Source organism: Dermacentor albipictus, chromosome 1 (genome assembly GCF_038994185.2).
Source record: "Dermacentor albipictus isolate Rhodes 1998 colony chromosome 1, USDA_Dalb.pri_finalv2, whole genome shotgun sequence".
NCBI lineage: Eukaryota > Metazoa > Arthropoda > Arachnida > Ixodida > Ixodidae > Dermacentor > Dermacentor albipictus.
The window spans coordinates 159,981,881-160,009,140 of NC_091821.1; the positions used below are offsets into that span (position 1 = coordinate 159,981,881).

Sequence of the window (27,260 nt, forward strand, 5' to 3'; positions counted from 1 at the left end):
GCGCCCGTGTCGTGGTGTCACACCTGGCGGCTTGCTGCGGTCTTGCATCGCAGACTGGCAATGCACTTCGAACAAAGAGAAGGGGAGGGCTGCACCTGCTTCATTGTCGGATGCCCACCTGCTAATCCCGGCGGCGCACGAACTTGTTGGCACGTAAACTTGTTGCCTTAAACTTGTTTGCTCTGCCGCTTCTCTGGAATGCGCTTCCTGCTTCTGCATTCCTCAATTAGCTGTGCTGCCATCCGATGTGGTCTGGGGAACTCGAAGTAGCCTCAGGAAACGGCGCCATATCTAACAGTAGGCAAATATAAACTTCTTCAAATACGCATAGTAAGTATCTAATTAAATATTGAATTCTCAGATGCAGACGCATATTTTTACAGCAGGGATATTCTGTTTTGATACATATGGTTTCCACACCTGTGCTGGCTAGTGTAAAAAAGACAGCTAACAATCATCGACAAAGGATCAGTTCTAAACACAAGATCAGTAATTATCATTAAAACAAGTGCACGAACAGCCTCTCCACAGCTGTAGGCTGTGGAGAGGCTATTCATTTTTCCCTTCAACAATACATCTGTGGAATTCCCTGCCAAGTGACATCGTTTGCTCACAATCTGTGCATTCATTCGTGTCGACACTCGAATTGCACTTCGAGTCATTATCGGAATGATGACCGCATTGTGGTCGAATTGCACTTCGAGTCATTATCGGAATGATGACCGCATTGTGGTCATCCTCAAAAGTTATCCTCAAAAGTTATCAATGACGTATTGCCACGCCCCAACTTCTTTCACACGCCGGTGTCCATATGCTCTTTCGTACTTCACTGCGCTTGGTTCTAGCGCACGTCTGATAATATACATTACACTTGACACTGTTTGTACATTGCACGGCACACCCAAATGCATTTTTTCCTGTATTAACTGCTTCTTACCCTTTACATGGCATATGCACTGTATAGGTTGTTTTTGTTTCCTTGTATTTACTTATTGCTGACCTGGCGCGTCGATTGTAACCATTGCTTTTTTGTTTGAGTTTGCTGCAAACCCCCTGTATAACAAAGCGCCTGTACTGTTTGTATGTCCACTCCTGTATGAGCCTCTCAAGGCTTACAGTATTGATAAATAAAATAAATAAATAAAAATAAATAAAATAAAGCCTGGTTGCAAGCAAGCTTTCTAAAAAAGAATGGCTGCTTATGACTAGCTTTCAAAAAAAAATGTAAATAAATGGTGGCAAAAAAATATATATATTGAAATTGTGAATAAAAAAAAAAAAGCTGCTGAAGGACTTGTATGCTGTAAACACACATAATGGGGCCTGTTGCAAGGTAAAAATTGCAGGTTGTACCGCAAACAATAAAGCTGTTACATCAGTAGACTGGCAGGAGCACTAAATGACAGATTACAGTAGATCCTTGTTGATACAATTTCATTTCAGACAATTTCCCTTTGCCAACGTTTGCGACCAAGAACACAAAAAATGACTAAATACAGTTAAGCTTCATTTATACTCCTTAATACTGACATATGTACGTATTTACCCTTTCCTCGGGGCTGCATTTCAACTGATAGCAACTTAAAGTGATCGCTCAGCACAAGACACGCCTGCATGAGTGGAACTTGCTCAAATGTTATCATTAATTCTATCTGTTGTGTATATCCTTGCCGAACCTCGTGTAACCAGATTGTATGAACGCCACGAATTGTGTAGTACTTTCTGGAAGGCATGCGAGCGGGCACCAGTGGTTGCTCTGGAACCTTCGATGAGTAATATACAGTTAAACCTTGATGTAACAAACTTTAATATAATAAAATTCTTAATACAATGAAGTATTTGACTTTTCATAGCCTCTTCATAGAACACCATGCATTTAGAAGCTCAATATAACGAAGCGTGTTTGTATGTGATTTCAACATAACGAAATTTCACTGCCGCAGCAAAGGAATGTTGAGGCAATGAATGGAAACTTCTGCGGAAGCCGCATCATGTTCCATATAAAGTCCATGTGCGATAAGATTCTAATGTGCCCCGCGCACTGTGTGCTTTAGGTGCGAGTGAAAGTGTTTGAGAGCGAGGCAAGAAGGATGGTGACTTCATGAGTGGCGCCTTCCCTAAGAGCAAAGGGAAGGAGGGGGGAGGGGAGCGAGCTCGTGGTACAGCGATCAAGCGCGAGCGAGGAGGAGGGGGCGGGGAAGGGGCGGAATGGTGGGTAAGTGGGCGTGCGTCTCGATTTCTGGCATGCGTCTCGGCCGTGCCTGCGCATGGCTGTAAGCACGGCTGAGCGCATAAGCAGCCGCTGTCGCCTGTGCAAAACATGGGCGTGCCGAGACGGCGTGGCACCATGTAAGCTGTCTACCCGCGTGTTTAGTATAGGAGGTTGCATAATCTCTAGTTTTGGTTACCCGTTGGAGCGAGAGGCAGACAAAGCATTCGCTTCCCGCTGCCGGCATTTTCCTGATAGCGTCGTCCCAGTGCGGCTATGGTATCAGCCACGGGGGCGGAGTGCGCACGAAAGTGTGGCTGGCTTCGCTTAACTCGTACCACCGATGTGAAGATATCATTGACGTACGTTGGATGAAACCGTATCATTTGTTGCCAGCGCCCAAATTTTTCAAAATGAATTGTTTTCTCATCCAAATTTGCTTTTTCAATTGCCCAATAATTCTGAAAACTCTGTGGCCCCTTTCCGTGTAAGAAAAATCTTTTGGCAACTGTACTTATTTGCATAAAAGGTCTAATTTCGATACAATGAAATTTTGATATAACGAAGCAAATTGCTGGTTTTACCGACTTCATTATATTGAGGTTTAGCTGTTTAAAGTCGACACACCTGACCCGCAGATCAGATTTTCAACGATTGCTGACTGTGATTGACTGTTGCTTGTTTATTCTGGGCACAGGTTCACCCAATAAAGAGTTACCTATGGGATTTTCATTTTTCACAACTTTATTATTCACCATTGCTACAATGTGCCATCTGGTGGAGGTGCTCTGTGTTCATGTAGCAGACCCCCCCCCCCCTCCATTGCCACAATCCAAGCCTGAACCGTGGAGACAACACCAATGCTGCCACGGATCAATGAGCTACTCACAGGCTGCAAGGATTGCTACCGGAGTATGGATGTCTTCCCGAGACAACCATTGAAATCAAGGCCAAGTCAACAACCATAATGGCAGCCCCAGCATCCCGCCCCTATCGTGCCGCAGCAGCCGAGGGAGTCACCGTCCTTCCACAGATCATCATTTGAAGACCCATAAAACTGGCTGGAAACATATGAAAGAGTTGCTACATTCAACAATTGGTACTCTGACGACAAGCTGTGACATGTAGACTTGCACTGCCAGGACATGGTCTGATAATTCTGAGTCCACCCTGACAACATGGGACCTGCTTCACAGCACATTCTTGAACACCTTTACTGTGCATCATGTGCAAAGAGAGGGTGAAAGTAATACTGGAAACCTGTGCGCAGCTCCCAAATGAGAACATTGTGATCTACACAGAAGATGACCTGCCTGTTCCGCCACACCGACCCGGACATGTATGAGGTCAAGAAAGTGCGCCTCCTCATGCATGGTGTGAAGCAAGAGCTGTTCGTTGGATTGATTCGCAATCTACCCAAGGCCGTAGCAGAATTCTTAACAGAAGCCACGAGTATCGTGAAAACGCTGGAAATGCGTACTCAGCAACATAACCGCCAAGTACTTTCATCAAAAAGCAAAATCCAAGCACTAGGCTCCGAGGAGCTCCGAGAGACCATGAGAGCCATTGTACGCAAAGAACTGCACAGGATGTTCCCTTTGATGCAGCTTCAAGTAGCCTCAATTGCTGACATCATCCGAGAGGAGATCCAGCAGTTCCATGGAGTCCCTAAATCACCGCAGCCTCAGCTGGAAGCGATGACCTACACCGCTGTAGCCTACCATCACATTCCGCCTCCATGCCCACACCAGGGCCGGGTAATGCTGCAATCCTATCGTCCACTGCCGCCGCCGCCATCATGCACTTGACGCCCCATGCAGCATTCCAAGGAAGACTGATGTCTGGCACGCCCCCGACCACTGTTTGCTCTGCTATCACTGTGGAGAAGTGGGTCGCGTATATCGCCATTGCCCATACCACAAGATGAGACTACGAAGGTTCGCCATCAATGCACCGCGCCCACAGCAAGGTGGATAGCGTGATGTCGCCGACTACATCGCCGCAACACAGTGGAGTCCCTGACGTCCTTCCTATTCGGCGTCACCAGGATGCTACCTGTCTCCGCAGCGCCGACCATATACTGGCCCACTCCGGGGCCAGTCTGTAAGCCCATACCTAAAAAACTAAATGTAGCAACAGATGAAGGTTCGGTTACTGTTCGTCAAAATGCCAAAGATCCTCCGCCTCCACTGCCGAAGCTTTAACATCCTACTTGATGACATAGCAATGACACGTTGCTATCAAGACGAAGCATCGAAGCCAAGACTATGCCGCCTACAGAAGGCCTGACAACGAGACGTAACAACGGGACAATGCGGCGCAGCTGTGATCCGATACCACGACCTAACTGTAACTCAAGACGAAGAACCACCAACCTTGACGTGCTTCTCAGTGGCTACGTGGTCCTCACTCTTCTCAACACAGGAGCCAATTACTCTGTAATGAGTGAATCCTTCGTTGCCAAGTTACAGAAAGTTCAGACTGCATAATAAGGCCCCCAAATCCGGACAGCTAGAGGACACCTGATAATGCCGGCACAGCAAGTAACGTTACAGTGCATAACCAGACTTACCCTGTGATGGTAGTTATCTTGTCACAATGCTCATGGGACGTAATTCTCAGTATGAACTTCCTAAGCAAACATGGCACAGTCATCGACTTAAGATCCAAGTCGATAACCCTGTTCAGGAACCAAGTGATATCACTTGCACGTGCTCGAAGGTCAAGTCACTAGTCCATCTCGCACAAGCATGATGATTTGTCGGAACAGAAGACACAGGAGACATGGAAGGCATCGGTGAGAGTGACCAACAACAGCTGCTCGACTGTGAAGTCAGCGTCGCAAGGGGAATCGCACAATTGCGTAGAGGAAAAACACGGGTAATGGTGACAAACTTCAGTCATAAATTTAAACACCTGAATAAGGGCATGAAGATTGCATTCATGGAAGAAGTTACAGCAGTCAGTGATACGTTGGTCCTCTCAGATTCAGCCGAACCAACAATGATGGTCCATGTTATTGAGCTAGCCGTCAGTGTTGATCCGAGTCTTCCAAGGCACAAGCAAGCACAGCTCAAAGGTCTCCTCGAGCAATACAAGGACTGCTTCTGGTTGTCATCAAGAATTCAATAAACACCAGTTGGTAGGCATTGCATAATAACCGAAGAATGTGCTCAACCACTCTGCCAGAGCCCTTACCGAGTTTCGACACGAAAATGTGACGCTATAAGACAAGTCGACGAAATGCTGCGTGACGACATCATCCAGCCGTTCAAAAGCCTGTGGGGGTCTCTTGTAGTCTTGGTGAAGAAAAATGATGGAACACTGCATGTCTGCATTGATTATTGTTGCCTGAACAAAATCACAAAAAAGGACATATGCCCACTCCCACGGAAAGACGACACATTGAACCGGATCTTCAATGCAAAGTAATTTTCGTCGATGGACCTCATGGCGGGCTACTGGCAAATTGAAGTCAACAAGAGGAATAGAAAGAAGACTGCCTTTATCACACCAGATGGCCTCTATGAATTCAAGGTCATGCCATCTCTGCTTTGCTCGGCACCTGAAACTTTCCAGCATGTAATGGGCTGACTTGAAATGGCAGGCCTGTTTAGTCTACCTTGAGGACGTCGTCGTCTTTGCCTCAAACTTCTATCATCACCTGAAGGACCTTGCAATATTACTAAAGGGCATCAAGTCATCTGGGCTGACCCTGAAGCCAGAGAAATGCCACTTCGCTACGAAAGACTTCTGTTCCTAGGCCACGTCATCAGCGTGTCAGGAGTCCTTCCTGATCAGCAGAAAACTGCTGCCTTTGGAAACTTTCCGCAGCCCTTCGACAAGAAGTCAGAGCGCAGATTTCCTGGTCTCTGTACCCACTATAGGCATTTTTCACCAACAGTACTCGCCCACTTTGACGAAGACGCTGATACCAAAATCTATACCTAGCGCAAGCAGCTTAGACCTCGGTGCTGTCCTAGTCCAGAGGAAACATGGACTTGAAAGGATCATATCTTGCTCTAGCCGGTTGCTGTCGAAATCACAAGCCAATTATTTAATGACGGAAAAGAAGTGCCGTGCCATAATTTGGGTTACCAAGAAATTTTGCCCTTGCCTATATGGCAGGCCATTCAAAGTCGTGCGACCATCATGCTGTGTTAGCTAGCCAATTTAAAGGACCCTTCAGGATGCCTAGCACGGTGGTGTCTCCGACTGCAAGAATTCAACATCATCGTGATATAGAAGTCCGGACGAAAACACTCTGATGTCGACTGCCTCTCCCACGCTCCTATTGACCCGCCACCAGGAGATGACCGGAACTATGACTCTTTCCTTGACTTTGCTGAGCAGCAGTGAGCTGATCTGGAGCTCAGAAGACTTGTCAACTTCTTGGAAGGGGAGACCAACTTTGTCTCAAGGTTATTTAGGCATGGATTGTCCTCATTTTCATTGCAAAATGGCATCCTCATAAAGAAAAGCTTCTCGCTAGTCTTTAGCAAAGATTTGACCAATTGCCTTCTGGGGGTGCTTTGAGCACTGTGGCCAGAGGTTCTCGATGCCCTTCATGATGATACATTGGCAGGACATCTCAGCTTTTCCTGCACACTCGCGAGGATTCAGGAGAGGTATTACTGGCCACGCCTGAATGCCGACGTAACCTATTACATCAAGACATGCTGAGACTGCCAATCATGCAAGGCTCTATCGACAAGGCCAGCAAGATTGCTATAGCCAATTGAGCCTCCTAGCTGACTGTTTCAGCAGATTGGTTTGGATTTGCTGGGGCTTTTTCCTATGTCAGCATAGAGAAACAAGTGGATCTTCGTGGCCACTGACTACCTTATTCGCTACGTGGAAATGTAAAGCCCTGCCCAAAGGTAGTGTGGATGAAGTAGTGAAACTCTTCATTGAGAACATCCTGCTGCGACAAGGTGCGCAAGAAGTCCTCATAACTGACAGAGGAATGGCTTTTACAGCTGAGCTTACTCAAGCCATCCTGTAGTATAGCCATACAAGTCACCAGAGGACAACCGCCTACAACCCGTAGATGAATGGTCCAATGGAACGCCTGAACAATACGCACACCGTCATGTTAGTGATTTACATTGACATCGAATAAAAGATGTGGAATGCTGTCCTTTGGCACGTAACTTTCGCTTACAACATGGCAGTGCAAGAAACAACGCAGATCGCGCCACTTAAGCTGGTTTAGGAAAGAAACCCAGTGATGACTTTTGATGCCATGCTACCGCACATCACCAATCAAGAGAATCTCGATGTTGCCACCTATCTGCAGTGCCCCGTAGAAGCACAACTTGCCCACTTGCTCATCAAGAGTCGGCAATGGACGGACAGCCAACACTACAGTCTTCGACGATGCTACATGGAATACCAGCCCGGTGGCCCTGTTTGGGTTTGGACCCTGATACGCCTACGAGGACTTAATGAGAAACTTTTGCGACACTATTTCGGACCCTACAAGATCATCCAATGTCTTGGCGCTCTGGACTATGAGGTCATGCTAGACGGCATTACGCAAACACAGCGGCGGCACTCGCGAGCTGAAGTAGTTCATGCTGTGCGCCTTTTAAGCTCTTCTAGCATCAATAACGAACTCTCAGACTTTGCTTTTTGTTTGTTATTTTTCTTAACTACAAGCGCTTCAGATTTTTGTCTTCGTGTTCGTAGTACCAGGACGATGCTTTTTAAGAGCATGGCATTGACACATGTACTTATTTGTGCCTTTCTCAGGGACTGCATTTCACCCATTAACAACTTAAGTTATCGCTCAGCTCAAGACCTGCCTGCAATGATTGGAGTTTACTCAAATGTTAGTGTTGATTCTATCTGTTGTGCGTGTTCTCGCTGAACCTTGTGTAATCAGATTGTATGCGCAATACAAATTGTGTAGTACTGTCTGGAAGCGTGTGTCTGTTGTGTGGGTTCTCGCTGACCCTCGTGTGATCAGATTGTATGCGTGACACAAATTGTGTAGTACTGTCCGGAAGGCACGCAGGCACCAGTGATTACTCTGGAACCTTCGATGAGTCATGTGTAAAAGCCAAAGTGCTTGACCCACAGATCAGGTTTTCAACGACCGCTGATTGTGCTTTCCACTATCGTTGTGCTTGAGTGTTGCTTGTTTCTTCTGGAAACAGGTTTGTCCAATAAAGAGTTACTTTCGTGATTCACAGTTTTTGCTACTGTGTTGGTCACCGTCACTACAACGTGACAATACGTTCCCAGAAAATGGCATCTTTGGGCACCAATGTTCAGTTACATTGCTGAACTGCGATTGTACCATACGTTTTCTGGCTGCTAGAGCATATGTGAACAAGAAAAGGTCTGAGGCACATGCAGTCGAGAGCACCATTATTCTATAGGTGCCTGCCACAGCAGCTTCCTCGTAGTACTCGAGTTGCCCACCCATGTTACTTGAAAATGCCATGATGGGCTTAGTTTCCTCTTCCAGTACAAGCAAATCTCCTTGTGGGTTGTCACATGTCACATTCACAGCTATTGCTACCAACCCTATTGTGATAAGCATCTTCACCTACAAGTTTCACAGTGCGTGTGGCATAGTGCTGTTGAAAATGCACACTTTTAATAGGCGATAACTGAAATGCCTGTTGTGGGTGGCACAAACTGAGCATCGGGTTTCATTCTGGCAGCACCATATTGACGCGAAGTAACCTGCCCACTATTAGTCCCGATCACCAGAAGTCGGCTGCCCACTACAGGCACTGATCGCCAGGGAGAAGACGACGAAGGGCGCAGTTGTGCCCCGAGGTACTTTGGGTGTCGGCCCAAAGAAAAAGAAGGCTGTTCTGTTCCGGCGAATTCGTCTTGGTTATCTCCGTGACAATACTCTGGCATCGCCCACCAGCTCAATTTCGTTTCCATTTCTCATCACTGGCTTAAAACACTACGCAATGGGACAATGGCAAAGTGCGTCTTGTGCCACGAAGATTCCCGCTGAGTGGTGGCGAGAAACCTTCTAGCCAAAATTCACCACACAAAGAAGCTGCAAATTCGAGTAACGCAAACGTAAGCTTGGTGAGCCCGCAAGAACAACAATGCGCATCTTGAACCACTTTGTCTCTAGCAGCGTGGCACGTGTCAGCATCTCATGCTTCAAGAAATAGTACAATGCTTTGCATTACATATATGTGAGTCTGCCAAATGTTTTGTGACATGTGAGTATGTTTTCTCTGTTAGTACACTTTTCCCAAAGCATGAACAAGGTTCTACTGTGCAAGCAAAAATCACAGGCTGTCTTGTAAGTTTCCGCCGAGAAACCGAAAACAAAGCTTGCATTACCCATCTTGTTTCTGCGTTGCCTCAAAAACATTTATAGTTTTCTAACTTCTGATGATTTGTGATACTTTGTTTAGCAGAAGGAGAACAGTAACCAGTCTTAAATTTGGTATTGCAAAAAATTTGTTCAGTTTTAAATATTTGAAAATACTGAATAGTGCCTTTTCAAATGTGAATACGAATAGCTTGTGGGTAATATTTCATTCATATTCAAAACTTGGATCACTCACCCACCCCAACTTCTTTGATCTTTAATTAAATGTCTCCACTTCTCCTTCTTCACTTCTGTATAGCTCAACACTGCTCACTTCATGCACACTCTGGTTTTATTTAGTTCACTTAACTTCTTGTCCATGCTTGGCTGCTCCTGTTGCCAACTTCTTCACTTCTTGCTTCTTGTTCTGCCTGTCTATTTGGCCACCAACCTAGTACCCAGTAAATAAATAAATAAATTTATTTATTTATTAGACACATACAGGACGTCAGAAATTTGTAATTTTCACAACTTCGTCTGAATGAAAATCCTAAAATTTGCACCTGCTTAGTAATGGCATTCCTCATGGCATCAGCAAGTTTTGTGTAAATATATTGCTATGGGATAGTATTTCCAATGATGAAGAGCGGAGCAGTAAGAAGACGACGACGACGACGATTGGAAGCTAGCGCGGGCTGTTGCCTCTTGGCCAACTGCGGCATATTGCCTTGTAAATATACTTGTAAATAGCTTTTCATCGGTGTCTTCCTGCGTAACATATCTGGTGGAGGTGGACGTTCCCTGTACCTTGTCCCGGAGCTTCGCAGTGGAAGGTACATCAAGCCTTGCTTCATGGCTCCCGGCGACGACAACTCGACTCCGCCGGCTCCGACACCTGCTGCCACTTCGACGACCTACATCATTCTCTCCGCTCCCCTTGATCCTGGTGTATTCTTGGCAAAAGATGGGGAAGACGTCGAGGACTGGATCAGCCTGTACGAACATGTCAGCCACAATAACCGGTGGGATTCTACTATCATGCTCGCCAACGTAGTCTTTTACCTCGGTGGCACACCTCGAGTTTGGTATCGGATGCACGAAAATGAGCTGACCAGTTGGGATTCGCTTAAGCAAAAGCTTCGCAACTTGTTTAGCAACCCCTACGGTCACCAACTTGCCGCGCAGTAGGCGCTTTCCGGTCGCGTGCAGACGTCAACGGAGCCCTACGTCACGTACATTCAGGACGTCTTGGCTCTGTGCCGCTAAGTTGACGCACACGACTGAGTCCGACAAGGTCTCCCACATCCTCAAAAGGCATTGCCTATGACGCCTTCAACTTGCTCATATTTAACAACGTGGTGACGGTGGATGCAGTTATAAAAGAGTGCCGTCGCCTGGAACTCGCTAAAAGCCGACGTATCGACCAACAGTTTGTCCGTCTGCCCAACACCCCAGCGACATCTTCCTGTGCCGACGCTCCTCGTACCAACACTGGCGATGTTACCAGGATTGTCCGGCGTGAGATCGAGGCCGCCTATCCGGCTGCCTTCGACTCCAGCCCCTCCAATGCACCTGCAGTCACTGTTTCCCTGATCCAGGCAGTTGTCCGCCAGCAGTTCGCCTACATGGGTATTCGCACCATCTGCTCGGCCCATCGCCCTGTTACCCACCCGGCTTCTTCGATTCCGCCCCGTCCCGCACCTTCTTACCCACCACGTTTCCACAACCCCTCTGAATGGCGCACTGCAGACGACAAGCCAATTTGCTTTCACTGCCATCAAATTGGGCACATTTCTCGGCACTGTCGCAGTCGCTAGAGTTCCCTGAACCAGTCTACATATACTGCCTACTCTCGCCCCCCAAGTGGCCTTTCTCGTCCCTATGCTGCCCGCTCAGATAATGCCGCCACCGATTCTCCTGCGCCAAACCGCCCCTATTCTCGTTTGCCTTTGCCCCAACGACGACAATCTCGCTCCCCCCAGCCCCGTCACTCCTATTCGCCGACTCCCTTCGGACGCTGCTCCCAGCCGGAAAACTAGACGATGCAGCGCCTCGAGGTGACGCTGCATTGCTGCCTACGCCGCCAAATCCTCTCCTGACGTTGCCCACTCATCTGAACCTTCTTGACGTGCAAGTTGACGGTGTTCCTGTATCTGCTCTCATAGACACTGGGGCGCATTTGTCGGTAAAGAGCGCTGGCCTTCGTAACTGGCTGAGGAAAATAATCACGCCCGCCACGACGCCTGTTGTCCGTGTCGCCGATGGCGGAACAGCCCCTGTAATTGGTATGTGTGCCGCCCGCGTCTCTTTCGCCGATCGCTCCACTACCATGCTATTCACAGTCATCGCTCACTGTCCCCACGACATCATCCTCGGCCTAGACATCCTCTCCGCACATTCTGCTCTCATCGAATGCTCCGCCAGTACTCTCCGCCTCGACCTGCCTGTTCTGGATCCCGCTGAACAACACCCTACTCGCCTCAGTTCCGTCGACTTCGTTCGCTTGCCACCTTCGGCACTGACTTACGTTGACTTCGTGTCATCCCCACCAGTGCCCGACGGTCTACATCGCGGCTCCTATGCAAGACGTCCTCCTTACACACGGGATCGCAGTGCCTCATACAGTTTTATCTGTTACGGCGAATTGCGTCTGCCTGCCAGTGGTCAATTTTGGCTTGACGACACAAGTGCTGCCACGCGGGATGTCTCTGGCCCAACTTTGCTCATGCGAGGATCACTCTGTAGCATCGATTTCAGTAGGCTACAATTCAGCCGATCCTCCTCTACCATCGCAGTCGGCAACTTGTACCATCGCCAACTTACAGAAAATGATTGCACCCGACATGCCATCCGAGCACGCTTGTGCGCTCTACCGCGTTCTGATTTCCCACCAAGATATCTTTTACTTTAGCGATCGTCCTTTGGCGGAAACAACAGCTGTTAAACACCGCATTAATACCGGCGATGCCCCTCCTATTCATTGCCGCCTGTATCGAGTGTCACCGGCTGAGCACCAAGTTATTCACGCAGAAGTTCGCAAAATGCTTGCCAAGAACATTATTGAACCGTCGTGTAGGCCATGGGCATCACCTGTTGTGCTGGTAAAAAAAGAAGGATGGCTCATGGCGCTTTTGCGTGGATTATCGGCACCTTAACAGGGTTACCAAAAAGGACGTGTATCCCCTACCATGGATTGATGACGCCCTTGACTGCCTCCACGGTGCTCGCTATTTCTCCTCTATCGACCTTCGCTCCGGCTATTGGCAGATTGCCGTGGACGATCTCAACCGCGAGAAGACTGCCTTTGTAACACCCGACGGTCTTTATCAATTCAAAGTGATGCCGTTCGGTCTATGTAACGCTCCTGCCACTTTTGAACGCATGATGGACTCCCTTCTTCACGGTTTCAAATGGTCCACGTGCCTGTGCTACTTGGACGATATTATAGTATTCTCCCCAACATTCGCTACGCACCTCGAGCGCCTCTCAGCAGTCCTGGACGTTTTTCGGTGAGCCGGTCTGCAACTCAATGCATCAAAGTGCCAATTCGGCCGTCGCCAGATTGCCGTCCTTGGACATCTCGTTGACGCGAACGGAGTGCAACCGGACCCAGGCAAGATCCATGCTGTTACGCACTTCCCTGTTCCAAAGTGTGTCAAGGATGTGTGCAGCTTCATCGGCCTTTGCTCGTACTTCCGCCGTTTCGTGGAAAATTTCGCGGCCATAGCACGACCACTAACTGAGCTTTTGAAAAAAGACGCCCCTATCTAGTGGGGCAATAACGAGGCCTCTGCATTCTCGCTTCTAATTGACCTTCTCACAACGCCTCCCGTTCTGGCCCATTTCGATCCTTCTGCGCCTACCGAAGTCCGTACTGATGCCAGCGGTCACGGAATTGGCGCAGTACTGGCACAACGCCAGCGTGGCCACGACTGTGTTATCGCTTACGCCAGCAGGCTCCTCTCGCCCGCGGAGCGCAACTATTCCATCACTGAGCGTGAGTGTCTGGACCTAGTTTGGGCGGTTGCGAAGTTCCGCCCATACCTATATGGCCAACCCTTTTCCGTTATCACAGACCATCGCGCGCTTTGCTGGTTATGCTCATTGAAAGACCCTACAGGAAGACTTGGTCGCTGGGCCTTACGCCTCCAAGAATATTCGTTCTATGTCACCTTCAAATCTGGCCGACTACACAAAGACGCTGACTGCCTGTCTCGCTACCCGGTAGACGAGCCTGACGACGCCGACAGTAGTACCGCCGACGGCATTTTCTCTGTGTCTGCCTTCGCTAACCTCGCCGATGAGCAGTAAGTACCGAGACCTATCGCTGCGAGTACTCATCGAGCGTCTGCGCTCTACACCTACTGACGCATCTGTTCACCGATATGTCCTCCAGGGCGGCATTCTGTACCGAAGGAACTTCCTCCCTGATGGCCCTGATCTTCTTGTTGTGCCAAAACATCTACGACAAACTGTGCTCTTTGAGATGCATGACGCACCCACTGCAGGACATCTTGAGGTAACCCGCACGTACGATCGCGTCCGCCGCCGCTTCTATTGGCCTGGTCTCGCTCGCTCCGTCCGACACTATGTTGCTGCCTGTGAACCCTGCCAGCGTCGGAAAACACCTCAGGTGCTACCTTCCGGTCATCTCCAGCCGATCACCATCCCTGTGGAACCGTTCTTTCGTGTTGGATTAGACCTCCTCGGTCCCTTTCCCACGTCATCCTCTGGGAACAAATGAGTAGCCGTCGCAACTGATTACGCCACCCGATACGCTATCACGCGGGCTCTCCCTACCAGTTGCGCCACTGACGTCGCGGACTTTCTCTTGCGTGACATTATCTTAGTGCATGGCACCCCGCGGTAGCTGCTTACTGACCGTGGTCACAACTTCCTCTCGAAAGTTATCGCTGACATTGTGCGTTCCTGCTCTATTCAACACAAGCTGACTATCGCATACCATCCTCAAACCAATGGCCTGACGGAGCGGGTAAACTGTACTCTTACCGACATGCTGTCCAAGTACGTTTCGAAGGACCACCACGACTGGGACGTTGCCCTTCCTTACGTCACATTTGCTTATAATTCTTCCCGGCACGACATCGCCGGATTTTCTCCATTTTATCTACTCTACGGTCGCGAACCGACCTTGCCCCTTGACACGGTACTTCCTCCTGCTGCGACCTCAACAACCAAGTATGCGCGCGACGCCATCGCCCTCGCCGACCATGCACACCAGCTTGCCCTTGCTCGACTGACGAACTCGCAAACCACACAGCAGCGTCAGTACAACGCCCGCCACCGTGACGCACAGTTTTCGCCTGGTGCACCCGTGCGCCTGTGGTCGCCCTCTCGTCATGTCGGACTTTCAGAAAAGCTCCTTTCGCGATACACAGGGCCCTACCGCGTGCTGCGCCACGTGATGCCTGTGACGTACGAAATTGCTCCTGTGAGCTCAACCTCGTCATCTACTCTGGCTTCTACTGATGTCGTGCACGTCAGTAGGCTCAAGACCTACTACACTCCTTCAGAGTCCAGCCTTTAGTCGCTCCGGGACGGCGCTTTTGCCGCCGGGGGTAGTGCTACGGGATAGTATTTCCAATGACGTAGAGCCGAGCAGTAAGAAGACGACGACGACGATTAAAAGCTAGCGCGGGCTGTTGCCTCTTGGCCAACTGCGGCGCATTGCCTTGTAAATATACTTGTAAATAGCTTTTCGTCGGTGTCTTCCTACGTAACAATATTGACAAGTATTCCAATTCTGAGCTTTTATATCTGTCGTCGTACTTTGGTCAAGGAACATAAAAAAATTAACTGATGCAATTAAAGTGTTGAGACATTTGTCAAATATTGTATACAATGAGTGCTTTTGACTGAAGTAAAACAATCACATTCATGCTGCAATTGCTTAAAAAATAAAATTTTCAGCACTGACACCGCAATATGAGGGCAATTTCTCAATGTGAACTTTTTATTTTAAAAAATCTATTTGAGATAACATTATCGTTTTAGTTCAGTACATGCATTCGACATATTGCAATAATTGATCAAAATCAAAATTAATACGGTGTTTTCTACGGCGTTCATTTTACTTTTGTAGAAATTGTGACATGGTACTAGTTATTCATGGTTTTAAAGTTCGCATCATCAGTTTCACTTGCCTTGCAAATTCTTACAAAGCTCTTAAGTCCTCTGTTAGTTTAAACACACAATCATCAAACAAGAAACAGAAATTGTTTGAAAAGCCAAGCATGCTGTCCGTGCACAAAACAGCTTCTGTTATTTAAGGACAGCTTCCCCACTTGTCGGTTTTTATTAGCCCCACTAGCCTTCACCAAGTGTAGAGACTATTCCTGCTGTGTGTTAGGGACTGCTCCTGTCAGGTCAAAGCATGTAATCTCAGGGAAGGTGCCATGGGCCTGAAAATTGTACAGTGGAATGTCTTGTGCAGCACTGCTGAAGATTGCTGTAGTGCATATGTCATGTGGTGGCTTCAGTATATCCAAAGTGCAGTATAAATTTATTGTTGAGAAAGTGTGTGAATGAGAAACGAGAAACTGTGTAAGTGAAGGGGGAAAAGGATTTTCAGCTGAATTTGTTTTGGCTGCTAAGGAACCTTTGTGGTGTGCCTTTGTTCCTCATTTTTCGCTTACCTGTCAGTCAGGTGAACTTGTGAGAGCAGGGACTGGCTGGTTGAATTGGAGGAGGTCATGTTATGTACTAGTTCAGTCTGTCGTTGCATCTGTCATAACCGCTTAGATAAAGCCACATATTTTATAACTATGCCTAATAGCCCACTTCCTAATACTGCTTGCAAAACTCCTAGGTTCTGCGGAACCTAATTTGACTGGGGAACCCTGGTAGGTTAACATTCCACAAAAAGGAAGCAGGTACACAACTTTCTGTCATAAACATAAAATTCTGGAAGTTTTGAAAATTATCTGTACATCTGTATATTCTGAAAAGAACCTGTAGATACCCATGAAAACCTTCAGATTTTGTAACACTGAATTCGTCATGTGTGTCATAGTAAGCCACCTGCATAATCACAAACTAGGGTAAAGCAGAAAACTCTCATGTGGCTTTCTTTTTTTCTGGTAGAAAGTAAAGTATTGAAGTCACTAGTCACGTGTTGTGTGCACATGCCACAGTTTCAAAATTCTTAATTTTTCAGATAAATGTATCAAGTATAAACTCAGAACCCTACCTGGGAATGCAAGAAACAGATTTCATTATTGATGCCAACTGTGGTCACAGTGCAGTAATTTTCTTTTATACACTTATTTGTGCACTTCATGGTGTATTAAATAATCTGTTTAATCAAGAGTAAGTGGGACAAGATCTTTCAGTAAAAAAGGGATGGATTGTCCGGAATAAACATAATAAATAAATGGGCTGATGTTGGCCAGAATGAGAAATGTTAAGTGTGTTGAATTGTACTGGTTGGTAAATTACGGAACTTGAAGGTAAAACCACAATGATGTGAGAGGAGGCAAACTTAGTGTCGTGTTTGTCTCTTCTCGGCGTCATCCTCTTTTTACCGCTGTTACCGTCAAGAGACATGTGAGCTGCTTGCTGTTGATTGTTCCGTGCATCATTCGTATGTTACAGATTTCAGCATGTCATATTTGGTCTTAAAGTGTATACATTAAATTACTATTTTTCATATTTTAGCAAATGGCTTAGGTTTTGATAAATCTTGTGTGATAAGCATCTCACACTTTCGCAGTTTAGAGGGCTGGTTGTCTCAGTTTTTTATTCCTCTACTAGCATGGCTATTTGCAACAAGTCTACAAATTATCCTGAAATTTTAGCATAAAATGAAACTGTGAGGAATTCAGGTTGTGAACAGCAATTTTAGTTTAGGCAGGATATAAACTGTGGAATCAAGTGAACTGTCTGATGTGTGGGTAGGCATCTACAGATGTGTAAATATTGTAGAAATTCTGACAAAGTAGGTAATATACTGGAAAGCTGCACTGTCTGCTATGTGGTGTGGCTGAAGAATTGTGATTTGTCCTGTCTCATGCAGATGGTAGACTGCCGCAACCACAAAGCCCACTGTTTGACCCATTAAAAATCTCAAATTATACTTTAAAAATGCCAGCTGTGGTAGCAGCATTTGATGAGCACATTGGACAAGAATGGTATAAGACATGGCCAGCTTTTGACTGGCTTCTCAGCAAGTTGTGAGTATGTTTTTTCTTTGTATGTGTCTGTATTTATTGCCCCAGAGGTAGTTTGCTTTAGCAAATAAAATAAACAGGTAGTTGTCCCGCAAAGTTTTAGTCTGATGCAGGAGGAGTGCATGCAAGTACATGAACATTTCTTGTAATAAAAATTTATTATATATACATGGCCAAGGGGTTATAAAAACATGGAAACTTGATCAGCAGTGGCTGAACAAGAGAAACTTTACCCTGGAGCCAATGTTTTTACAAAGGAACTTCTCTTCATCAGGGACTAAGAGAAGTCTCCTTGTTGAAACATTGGCTCTAGGCTTTCCTTCTTCCCTCACATTAATATTTAACACCGCACACACAAAAAAAGTATGTCACGCTACATGGATTTGTTATGGCAACTGTAGACTGACCTATATTAATACAGTAGAGATAAGGTTGAAAAATGAAAGTACTTACAATCATCAAATGGTTAACCCTGAAGATTTAGCTTTGCTAGGTATCCGTTGGCACATGGTTGTGGTTGTGTCATTACAGAACAGCAAGAAACATTACTATTATATCAGCAAAATTGGAAACATTAAAAACAACAGAAAATAAAACACCTTCTACTGGCAGAAAAGATATCTGCAAAGGAAACTTTCTGTCGTCTGATTTGTGAGGTTTTGGCAAATGATAGAGTCATCATCAAAACATTTTCTTGAATCACGGGTAACACCGAAACTATGTTTCAGTGTTTTGTGGCTCTGAATCTTAGTATCCTCCAAGATAATTTTCCATTTTAATGTGAAAGCACTATATGCCCTATTACACAAAAATCCACCTGGCTGACGGCACAAAGAGTAAAAACACATTAAAAAAGGCTTGAATTGATGTCACATTTCTCGGGGAGGTTCCTGTAAACAAAGTAGATTAATGGCTTTGAAAGTAAAATTTGGTACGTTATGGTCTGGGTGGGAATAGAACCTGAGCCTCCGGGGTGCGAGATGACCACGCTTCCCCGACGCCACAGTGGCTCCACAGTTCTGGTTTGCTAAAGGTGTGCCTAGTATGCGCGTCATTGCACACGTCACGTCGCAGCTATGAATGTACAAAATAAAAAGCATTAATGTCCAGTTGAACGAGTTATGAACTTCTTGGGGCAAGCGAGTGCGTTGAGACCCTTGGCATGTTCTGATTTGGCCTTGCTGAGGTGCAGTTAGAATGCAGGCAAGAGCTTGTATGGTCAAGGAACGCACGGGAAAAAAAAAAAAACATTTCATCAAAGCGGCTATAATGCTTTCACATTCCCGCATGTGAGCAGTCTTAAGCGTGTCTGCTGAATTTCTCCAGGATCAAAACACTGAAAGCATCATGGGAAGTGCATGCAATTGTAGTCTAGGGATGAAATCAAAAACTATTTTTGTACTTCAGCCTCTTGAGTCCCAGAACATATCCGATAGCCCCTTGTATCAGTGTAAAAGAAGAGCTTATAATTTGCAGCATAATTGTTCATTCATTCTGGTCAGTTATCACTTATTGTGTTACTACTTATATGCACTGAGGGTTTGACATGCTGAAAGTGTGTTCACCTTAAGTTCATTGACTCTTAATGTCCCTTCTACCTTTTTTCTTTATGGCAGTAGTTAAAATTTGTGTTTTGTATAACACTTCATATTGTATTAATAGTGGCGATCGACATGATTTCTGCTTCACATACAGCTTTCTAGCAAGTTTTGCACCTCAGAATGTTGTTTCTGTAAGATTTTTTGTGATACTGTTCAGGAAGGCAGCAGTGATTGTTACTCACTTATCGTCCACATGTCAAATAGTGCACATTTCAAAAGGTGTAGAATGCAGAAATGCTTGTGTACATAGATTTAGGTCTATCCAGGTGCTCAAAATCGAAGAACTCCATATAGTCGAGATTTTCCAAGGGCCTTCCTCCACTAAGGCATCTCTCATTGCACCTGTGTTACTTTAAGGACCTCAAACTGACCAACCAGCTGACCCAAATCTAACTAAATAAATAAATCAGATTGTTCTACTCAGTATTTACTTTACTGTTGACGTGGCCTATTCTTTATGTGTTGGCTTGACCATAGCCTGTAATAAGCATGCAAAGGGGCATGTTAGACATTTTATGTATCTAATTTTAGCTCTTTTGTGATTGCCGGTGTATTGAATTAGTAGCAGGTAGGATGTGTGACCGAAATTGGTTTTGGTGTGGTTTGTGGTTTGGTTGTGGTTCAAACATTTTGGTTCAGGTTCAGCTCTAGAGAGAACATTATATAGTTATAGTATATATAAGTTCTGAGATGTGAAGTAAACAAGCTTTCATTACTACTATATTATTTTATACTATACTACGTCATACCTCTAGACTGCCTCTTTTTCACAAATTCTATCATGCACCACTTCAGATTTCAGCTATTTACCAGCTCATCGTCACTCCATCCAGCTGCATTAACCACAAAAAAGTCGTGCATCATTCCACGGCGTAGACTACCTCCCAGCTCCGCTTATTTTATGTGAAAACAGCAACGGACTGGAACAGTCTGTCTGCCAGTGCCATGCACCACTCCGACCCACATCACTTCGAATTTGTTCTAGAGTCACTGTTCTGTTAAACTCAGGCCATCCCTTGTGTAATATCTCTGGGGCCTTTGAGGTATAATGAATGAAATTAAATAATTGTTATACATGCCTTAGACGAAAGCTTTAATATTAACCAGCCATAACACCTCCAGCATAGATGAAAAGCTGTTTCGTACTTTTCTTTATGCATGCAGTAATGAAGGAACTGCGTAGCATGTCCACAGCATGTATTTGGTCACAGACCGTCTCGGTATTCAGTTTGTATTGCTTAGGTTGTTTAGTCGCAGAATTTTCAAAACAGCATTCAGTTGAATATTACTGTGATAGCTGTTATAAGCTAATAGTTAGAGGCAGTTATATTGCTTTGAAATGGTTGCTTTGCTTTGCCGGAAGTCATTCCAAACTGTTTGATAAACCACTTCAGAACAGGTCATTAATTTCATTCTGAGCTTTTATAAACAGATGGCCGAACTGGTTTGAATGAGTCCACAGTTTTGCTGCGGTTCAGGCTCAGCACCAAAATGGCGGCACACATTTTGGTGCAAGTTTTGTTATGGTTAAACAAAAATGAATGGTTCAGTTCTGGTTACAGTTCCACACCCTGGTAGTATGCATGACATGAATGTTAGAAATTTGGCTTTTTTATTAAGTGGCTTTCAGCAATGACATGCATATTTCAGTGACTATGCAGTACATTCAGTGAAAGTCGTCATGCAGGCTAGTCTGAATTTGTCTAACCAGCTGGAGCAGAAATGTGAGCTTACTGCTGATGCACACTTGCTGGCTTTACATAGTCATTCTAAAGGTAAGCTCTTCAAGTTAACAAGGCTGTATGCAGCTAGAAAGCCGGATGAGAAATGCAGCTTATCCATATTTTGTGAATTATCAAGGAGTACTGGAGTGCTATCTGTTAGAGAAGTTCTCAGACTGAAGAGCTTGTGGCTAGTTCAGATGTTTGCATGTGGAGGTGCAGACCTCACCTGCAATAGTCCGATTGTTGTATTTGGAGGTCCCTAGAGCCCTACGGCTCTTCACGCACTGAAATATATTTGTGCGCTGTCATAACTCCAAACTAACTTTTGGCATTTTCTTTCAGCATTCCCTTCCTGACAGGCATAGCTACTTGCACAGACCCATCAAGCCGTGCCACTGTGCATGCACTGTCTGGGCTCCTTCTCAGTGTCTGCCGACTTTTTGGTCACACCTTTACTCAGTGCAAAGTAAAGCCTGTCTTTTCTGCATTGATTCCTCTCAATGGTAAGCTGTCGATTTTCCCATTTGTGTAGTGGAAGTACTGTTTATGTGTCATGCTGAAATGTGTATTCTGATACTGAAGTCATTGTTATTTTATTATGCATGGCGTTCATTTGTTTTTCGTGACTTGTCAGCTAACTCAGTGGGCCTGTTAACGTAATATTGAATATATCACATACCCTAGTTTGTGTTATTGTAAAATGGTGGCAGGGCAGCCTGCTTTCACAACCATAGTGTGAAAGTTCAGTTCCTCTCCTGCTCAAAAGTTTTGTTTTACCTGTATGTACAAATTAACTAAGCACAAGCAAAAAACTTGCACGTTTTTGAAGTTTTTCTGGAAGAAGAGTAACTCTATTGCATATTAACATGATTTCTGATGAAGAAATAAAAAATTAATTGCCAGGTGCACCCAGAAAGCCATGCCAATTTATTTACAACTTCGTGGGGGAAAAAATTCACGTTTTATTTTAAAGGGGCCCGAAACACCTCTCCGGCTTGGTAAACAAGCACATTTTGCAGCTAGCATCTCAGCCAAATTTTGCAGTCCTGCATCGCACATGGAGCTCACAAGCAGAGTGCAATGTTATCTTTTCTTCAAACCCTCTTTTCAAACAGAGGCATTTTCCTCATCCGTTTTGGGGCTGCTATTCCCATATCAGATTTTACTGCTAATAGCATAGCTCATGCATACAGCACTCGATTTCGCTCTTTGGCGTACTCTCTACCATAGCTACAGACTGTGGTCAGCAGTTTCAATTTGCACTATTCTTCCACCTTACCCAGCTGCTTGGTACTACGAGGACTCGAACAGTTGTTTACCACCTTGTCAGCAATGGATTGATAGAGTGCCTGCATCACCAGCTGAACGTGGTGCTGAGGTCATACGATTCATTGGCATTGCATGATGCTCTGCCTCTTGTGCTGCTCAGCATCCGAGCTGCCTTAAAATCTTACATTGGCTGTAGCTCAGCTGAACTTGTCTACAGATGTACGCTACGTCACAACATCAAACACTAGCCAGGATTCTTCCAATCTTGTTGCGAATCATGGCAGTGGCTGTGCTGAGGAAATGCCCATGCACTCGTGTTCATCACACCGCCCATGATGTCGCTGGTTTACACCGCTGGCTTCCGTTGCCCGAGGGTCATAAGTGTGGCAGCCGTTCAGCAGACATGGCCGTGTCTGCAGACTCGACGGCAAGGTTCAAGGCAAAGATTTCAGGAAAGGCGATGTGGTAGTTGGCACAAGCAAGCGTTCTTCACATCAATTCACCTTGCCACCTAGAGAGCTGCGACAGCCACTGGTGACAGCTGGCTCCTGTCCCAGCTATAAAGGGTTGTGCACTGTCCACATGGTGGCTGCTGCACTAAACTGGCCACAGGCATCTCCATTGCCATCTCCATCTCCATTGCATTGAAATCAAGAAAAAGAAATGAGCATGGGCAGGACATGTAATGAGGAGGGAAGATAACCGATGGTCATTAAGGGTTACGGACGAGATTCCAAAGGAAGGGAAGCGTAGCAGAGGGCGGCAGAAAGTTAGGTGGGCGGATGAGATTAAGAAGTTTGCAGGGACAACATGGCCACAATTAGTACATGACTGGGGTAGTTGGAGAAGTATGGGAGAGGCCTCTGCCCTGCAGTGGGCGTAACCAGGCTGATGATAATGATCTCCATGGCGTAGGTTGGCTTGATCATAGTCTGGGACAGCAAGCCAGGAATGACTATTATCCCACCGCTTACATTCAAGCGCTCTCGACAGACAACTGATGTAGTGCAAGGGACTGTGCATTGTCCACGTAGTACAATGTTCAATTCGAATAGCAAAGACATCAGGGTGCTACTGAGATGCTATGTTCACATGAGCAAAGACTGCTTGCTTGAGTATAACAGGCAATTTCAATTCATGCGAGGCAGCTAGAATGATTGAAGCAAAGTGCGACCCCTCAATGCTGCAGTCTAACAGGTTGGCTCTCTGTATGTGTGACAGGCAGCTTCGAAAAGCCTTGAGGCTGAGCAAGTTGCTGCTCTCGGCAATAACTGGCTCCACACACACCCAAAATGGTTACAGACCATGCAGTTGCCAGGAGACGTCAGCCCTATGAGGTGGTCCTACCCTGCTAGATGCGCGAAGTAGCCGAGCAGACAGTACCTGGCGTCCTAGATGGTGTCAGAGACTGTGCCAAGCCCCAATACCAGACAGTCCATAGTGGCACCTGTGGCCGCCAGCCACCTGGCTTCCAGAGCCACGACTGCCAGAGTGAAAGAAGTAGAAGAAGCTATTTACAAAAACATATCATACTACCCAGGAGGCTTCTGTAATCACTCACTTCAGGCTTGCCGATGCTCCGCAGGTGCTAGGCCTCACTCTCTCAGGATGTCTCGAACTGACAAAACTGTTGTCCGATGTTCCGAGAGCCCCACATTGGGTGCCAAAATGTGGGGTCTCTCGTGCTCTAGGAACAAAGGAACAACAACACATAGTAGTGCAAACAAACAGAATCATTTATTGCACCTTTTTACAATAATGCTAGCTAGCCGAATTAAACAATGCGAATTGCACATCCCAGACATGGGATCACTACACTAGTTCAATAGATATCACAGCATGCCACACTTCTTCATTTCCCCCGCTCTTTTATAGTGAAGCTGTATATAGCTACCCTTCGGTGGCAGTTGATGTCTGTCCGTCTAAGCGTCATGTCAACAACAAAAAAAAAAAAAAAATTTGTCTTCAGTTTCTCATGAATGCTCTGTAGCTCTCAATCTAATCTAGGTATCTTGGAACAAATCATACCGAAATTGGCCGCTAAGACACCTCTATCATTACGATGAATTTTATTTACTTGCCTTAATTAGTTCACAGTGAAGTTGTAGATATTACAGAATTCCTGCCTGCTGTCAATACATGGCTGTCTACGGAGGGAGTATGGTTACAGCAAATGGCGGTAACTCGTGTTTTATCAAAACTATCCCAAAACAAATTACATGACAACTAGCTGCTAAGACGACTCTAACATTATGCAGAGTTTCATCTACTTTTCATAATTACGTAGTTGACAGTGAAGTTGTAAATATTATGGAATTCCCGTCTGCCATGCGGCGGTACTTGTACACGTCACTATTTCATAAAAGTATAAAAATAAATCACTGCACAGTCAAAAGATGTGTTCCTTGTCTGTGTCCTTCAATAATAATAATAATACAGTCGAACCTCAATATATCGAACAGTGCGGTGATTGCAAAATAGTTTGCTATAGCCAGAATTCAATATATTAGAAAATCACGTAAAAAATGCATCAAAACGTTTTGCAAATCACTCAATGAACCAAGGGTGCAATCGGGGATTGTTGTTCGGAGCATGCGTTTGGTTGCCTAGGCCCCGCCAACTTCATCAGCCGGGAGCGTGCAGTAAATTGCACCGCACGCAGTTAGCCTAGGCAACGCCTCCTCTAACTATAGGAGGCGTTAACCTAGGCCGCGCCGACTTCATCAGCTGTGCGAAGTCAGCGCGGCCTAGGCCACTGCAAGCACCAATCCTTGATCGCACCCCAACTGTGGCGCAGTAAATACTCACTTGAAGCTTCACACAAAGTGTTTCTTTATTTGGCTGAAAGTACTGCAGCAGTGTAGCCTGATTCTTATTGGGAGCTGCATTAAACACGGAGTCCTCAACATAGTCTAAACGATCCACAAGCAACAGGCCGGTGCCTTCTATTGCGCCGCAGTAGCGGCGTAGAAGGGTCAAAGCAGCTACAGCCTCAGTTGAAGTCGGGAGCAGTGCAACATCAGCGTTTGCGGGATGCACCTCGGCAGCATCTTCGTTTGGCTGCTACTTATGCTGCGATCTCCACGTCCGTCAATCGAAGCATTTTGATACACTGTCAATAACAAAGTATTAAATGGCGTCTGCCTAGGCGTCTATGAGTGAGCCCAATGAGCTCATTGTGGATGCAAATTGCCAGTCCTCGCAAGGCACGGCTGGCGCAGAGCGCGGCACCGAGGTGGAGTCAGTGTGGAAAATGCAATGCGTCGTTGACGTTGGCAAAGGCTCCGTGACTTCATTCACAGCACGGCCGTGGCGTGCATCTTCATCTGAAATGCTTTTCACTACTGCACACACATCCCGATTATTTTTTCGCCATTGTCGCCAGGTTGCCGCCCATCGTGATGTAGACGGTGCTTTTTATCCTCGACAGCTTCACACCGAGTAAAAATGAAATGCTGCAACTGTTGCGAACAAAACCGTGGCCACTGTCAATGCATTCATGCACAGCAACCTTGCGATTCTGAAGACGCACAGCCGATGCGTGCATCGAGTCAGAACGAAACTACTGTTTGCTGCAACCGCTTCGAAGGAAGCCGTTGCCTTTATCGACGCAATCATGTATGGCAACTACACAGTCATGAAGGCATGCGGCCAATGCGGTGCTAAGTGCGGTGGTAAACACAAGAAGAAAGGCTTTAAATTCATGAATGGGCACAAAGCGTTCTGGCATTGCTGTCTTTCATGTACGGTTTCCACTGATGACTATGGCTGTGTGAACTTTGCCGCTTTGTTTTGGTGGAGGCTAATGCCGTTTTTGCTCTTTTATGGTGCACATTTGCGGCACTCCGTGCTCGCCAAGCTCTGAGAGTTGCCTGAATTAACCGACGTGCGGCCAAGTATGCCCAAATTAACAAGAGTTTCATTTAGTTAAATAATGCTTACGCCTGCCGGGACCAGTCCAGATTATCCAATTTTAAAATTAACGAGGGTCAAAGTAACGAGGTTTTACTGTACCCGTGTAAGGGCTGCACTTTTTTTTCTAGAATCTTGGCTGGGTGTGGCCCTTACACGAATCAGGTTGATGACAGCTCCCTAAAGGTTTGTACTGCTTCCGCAACTATAGCAGAGGCCAAGAGAGGCGCAAATGACATAATGCTGCCCTAAACAACCTCAGATGCCGGCCCACCGTCCCCGACCAGTGCTGACCCAAACAGGGCCCCTTCTCTAGACGCGAAATGCCACCAATGTGACCGGAAACACTGCCAACACAGCCACGACGACGCACCATACAAAGAAATAATGGTGAAGCGGCGCCGGCCTGAGTGATGTCGACGGAAAAGACAGATAGCATCATCTAGTGGCAACAAAGCTAACTTCACTTTCCGACCGGACGTTTTAAATTTTTTTTAAAAATTTTGCCCTCCAAGTGGGGGTGCAGCCCCTATACGAGTATATATGGTACATACGTGTCTCCTGTTGGTACTGTAGGTAACTGTAGGGTCACAGTGGAGCACCAGAACAAAAGAGGACCAGCTAAGCAGGCTTCTAGAACCGAACTGCTCATGCCATGCTTGCGCGTCGAGCATGTGCTACCCATGTTTATTTTCCTTGTTTTTCACAGCCAGCACCAAGGTGCCGGCTAAGAGTGCCGACCTTAGCAGTCCCGCGTTCCAGCGTAGGTGGGTGCTACAATACCATCTCTTCATAGTAACACAAGCTGTAATGCATACAAGCACATTGTGTCTAATACCTCCCCATTATCAATTCATGTTCATGTTCAAGCTCCATCTTAGACCTTATTTTCGTAAGCAATTTCTTTTCCACAGGAAATAACAAAGTTGATATTCTTGAAGGACTATTGGATCATGACATGGTTTTTTTGCATTTTAACTATTCCAAACTGAATCCACCAACGTAACACTAGAAAGCGCGTGTACGCATTTAACAAAGCAGACGATGACACCATTATGACCT

The 27,260-nt window shown here is 46.1% G+C and overlaps 1 protein-coding gene across 2 annotated transcripts in view; it reads left to right on the top strand.

Moving 5' to 3' along the window:
- The window catches only part of LOC135911130 (RAB11-binding protein RELCH homolog), a 210,901-nt gene that overhangs the window by 88,057 nt on the left and 95,584 nt on the right, over window positions 1-27,260 (top strand). For both annotated transcript variants that reach the window (XR_010567225.1, XM_065443265.1), the window contains exons 14-15: window positions 17,539-17,695; window positions 21,360-21,520. Coding sequence is in view for 1 of the 2 variants with exons in the window: in XM_065443265.1 (XP_065299337.1) it covers window positions 17,539-17,695; window positions 21,360-21,520 (318 nt within the window). In the remaining variant the exon portion in view is untranslated. The remainder of the gene's footprint in view (window positions 1-17,538; window positions 17,696-21,359; window positions 21,521-27,260) is intronic.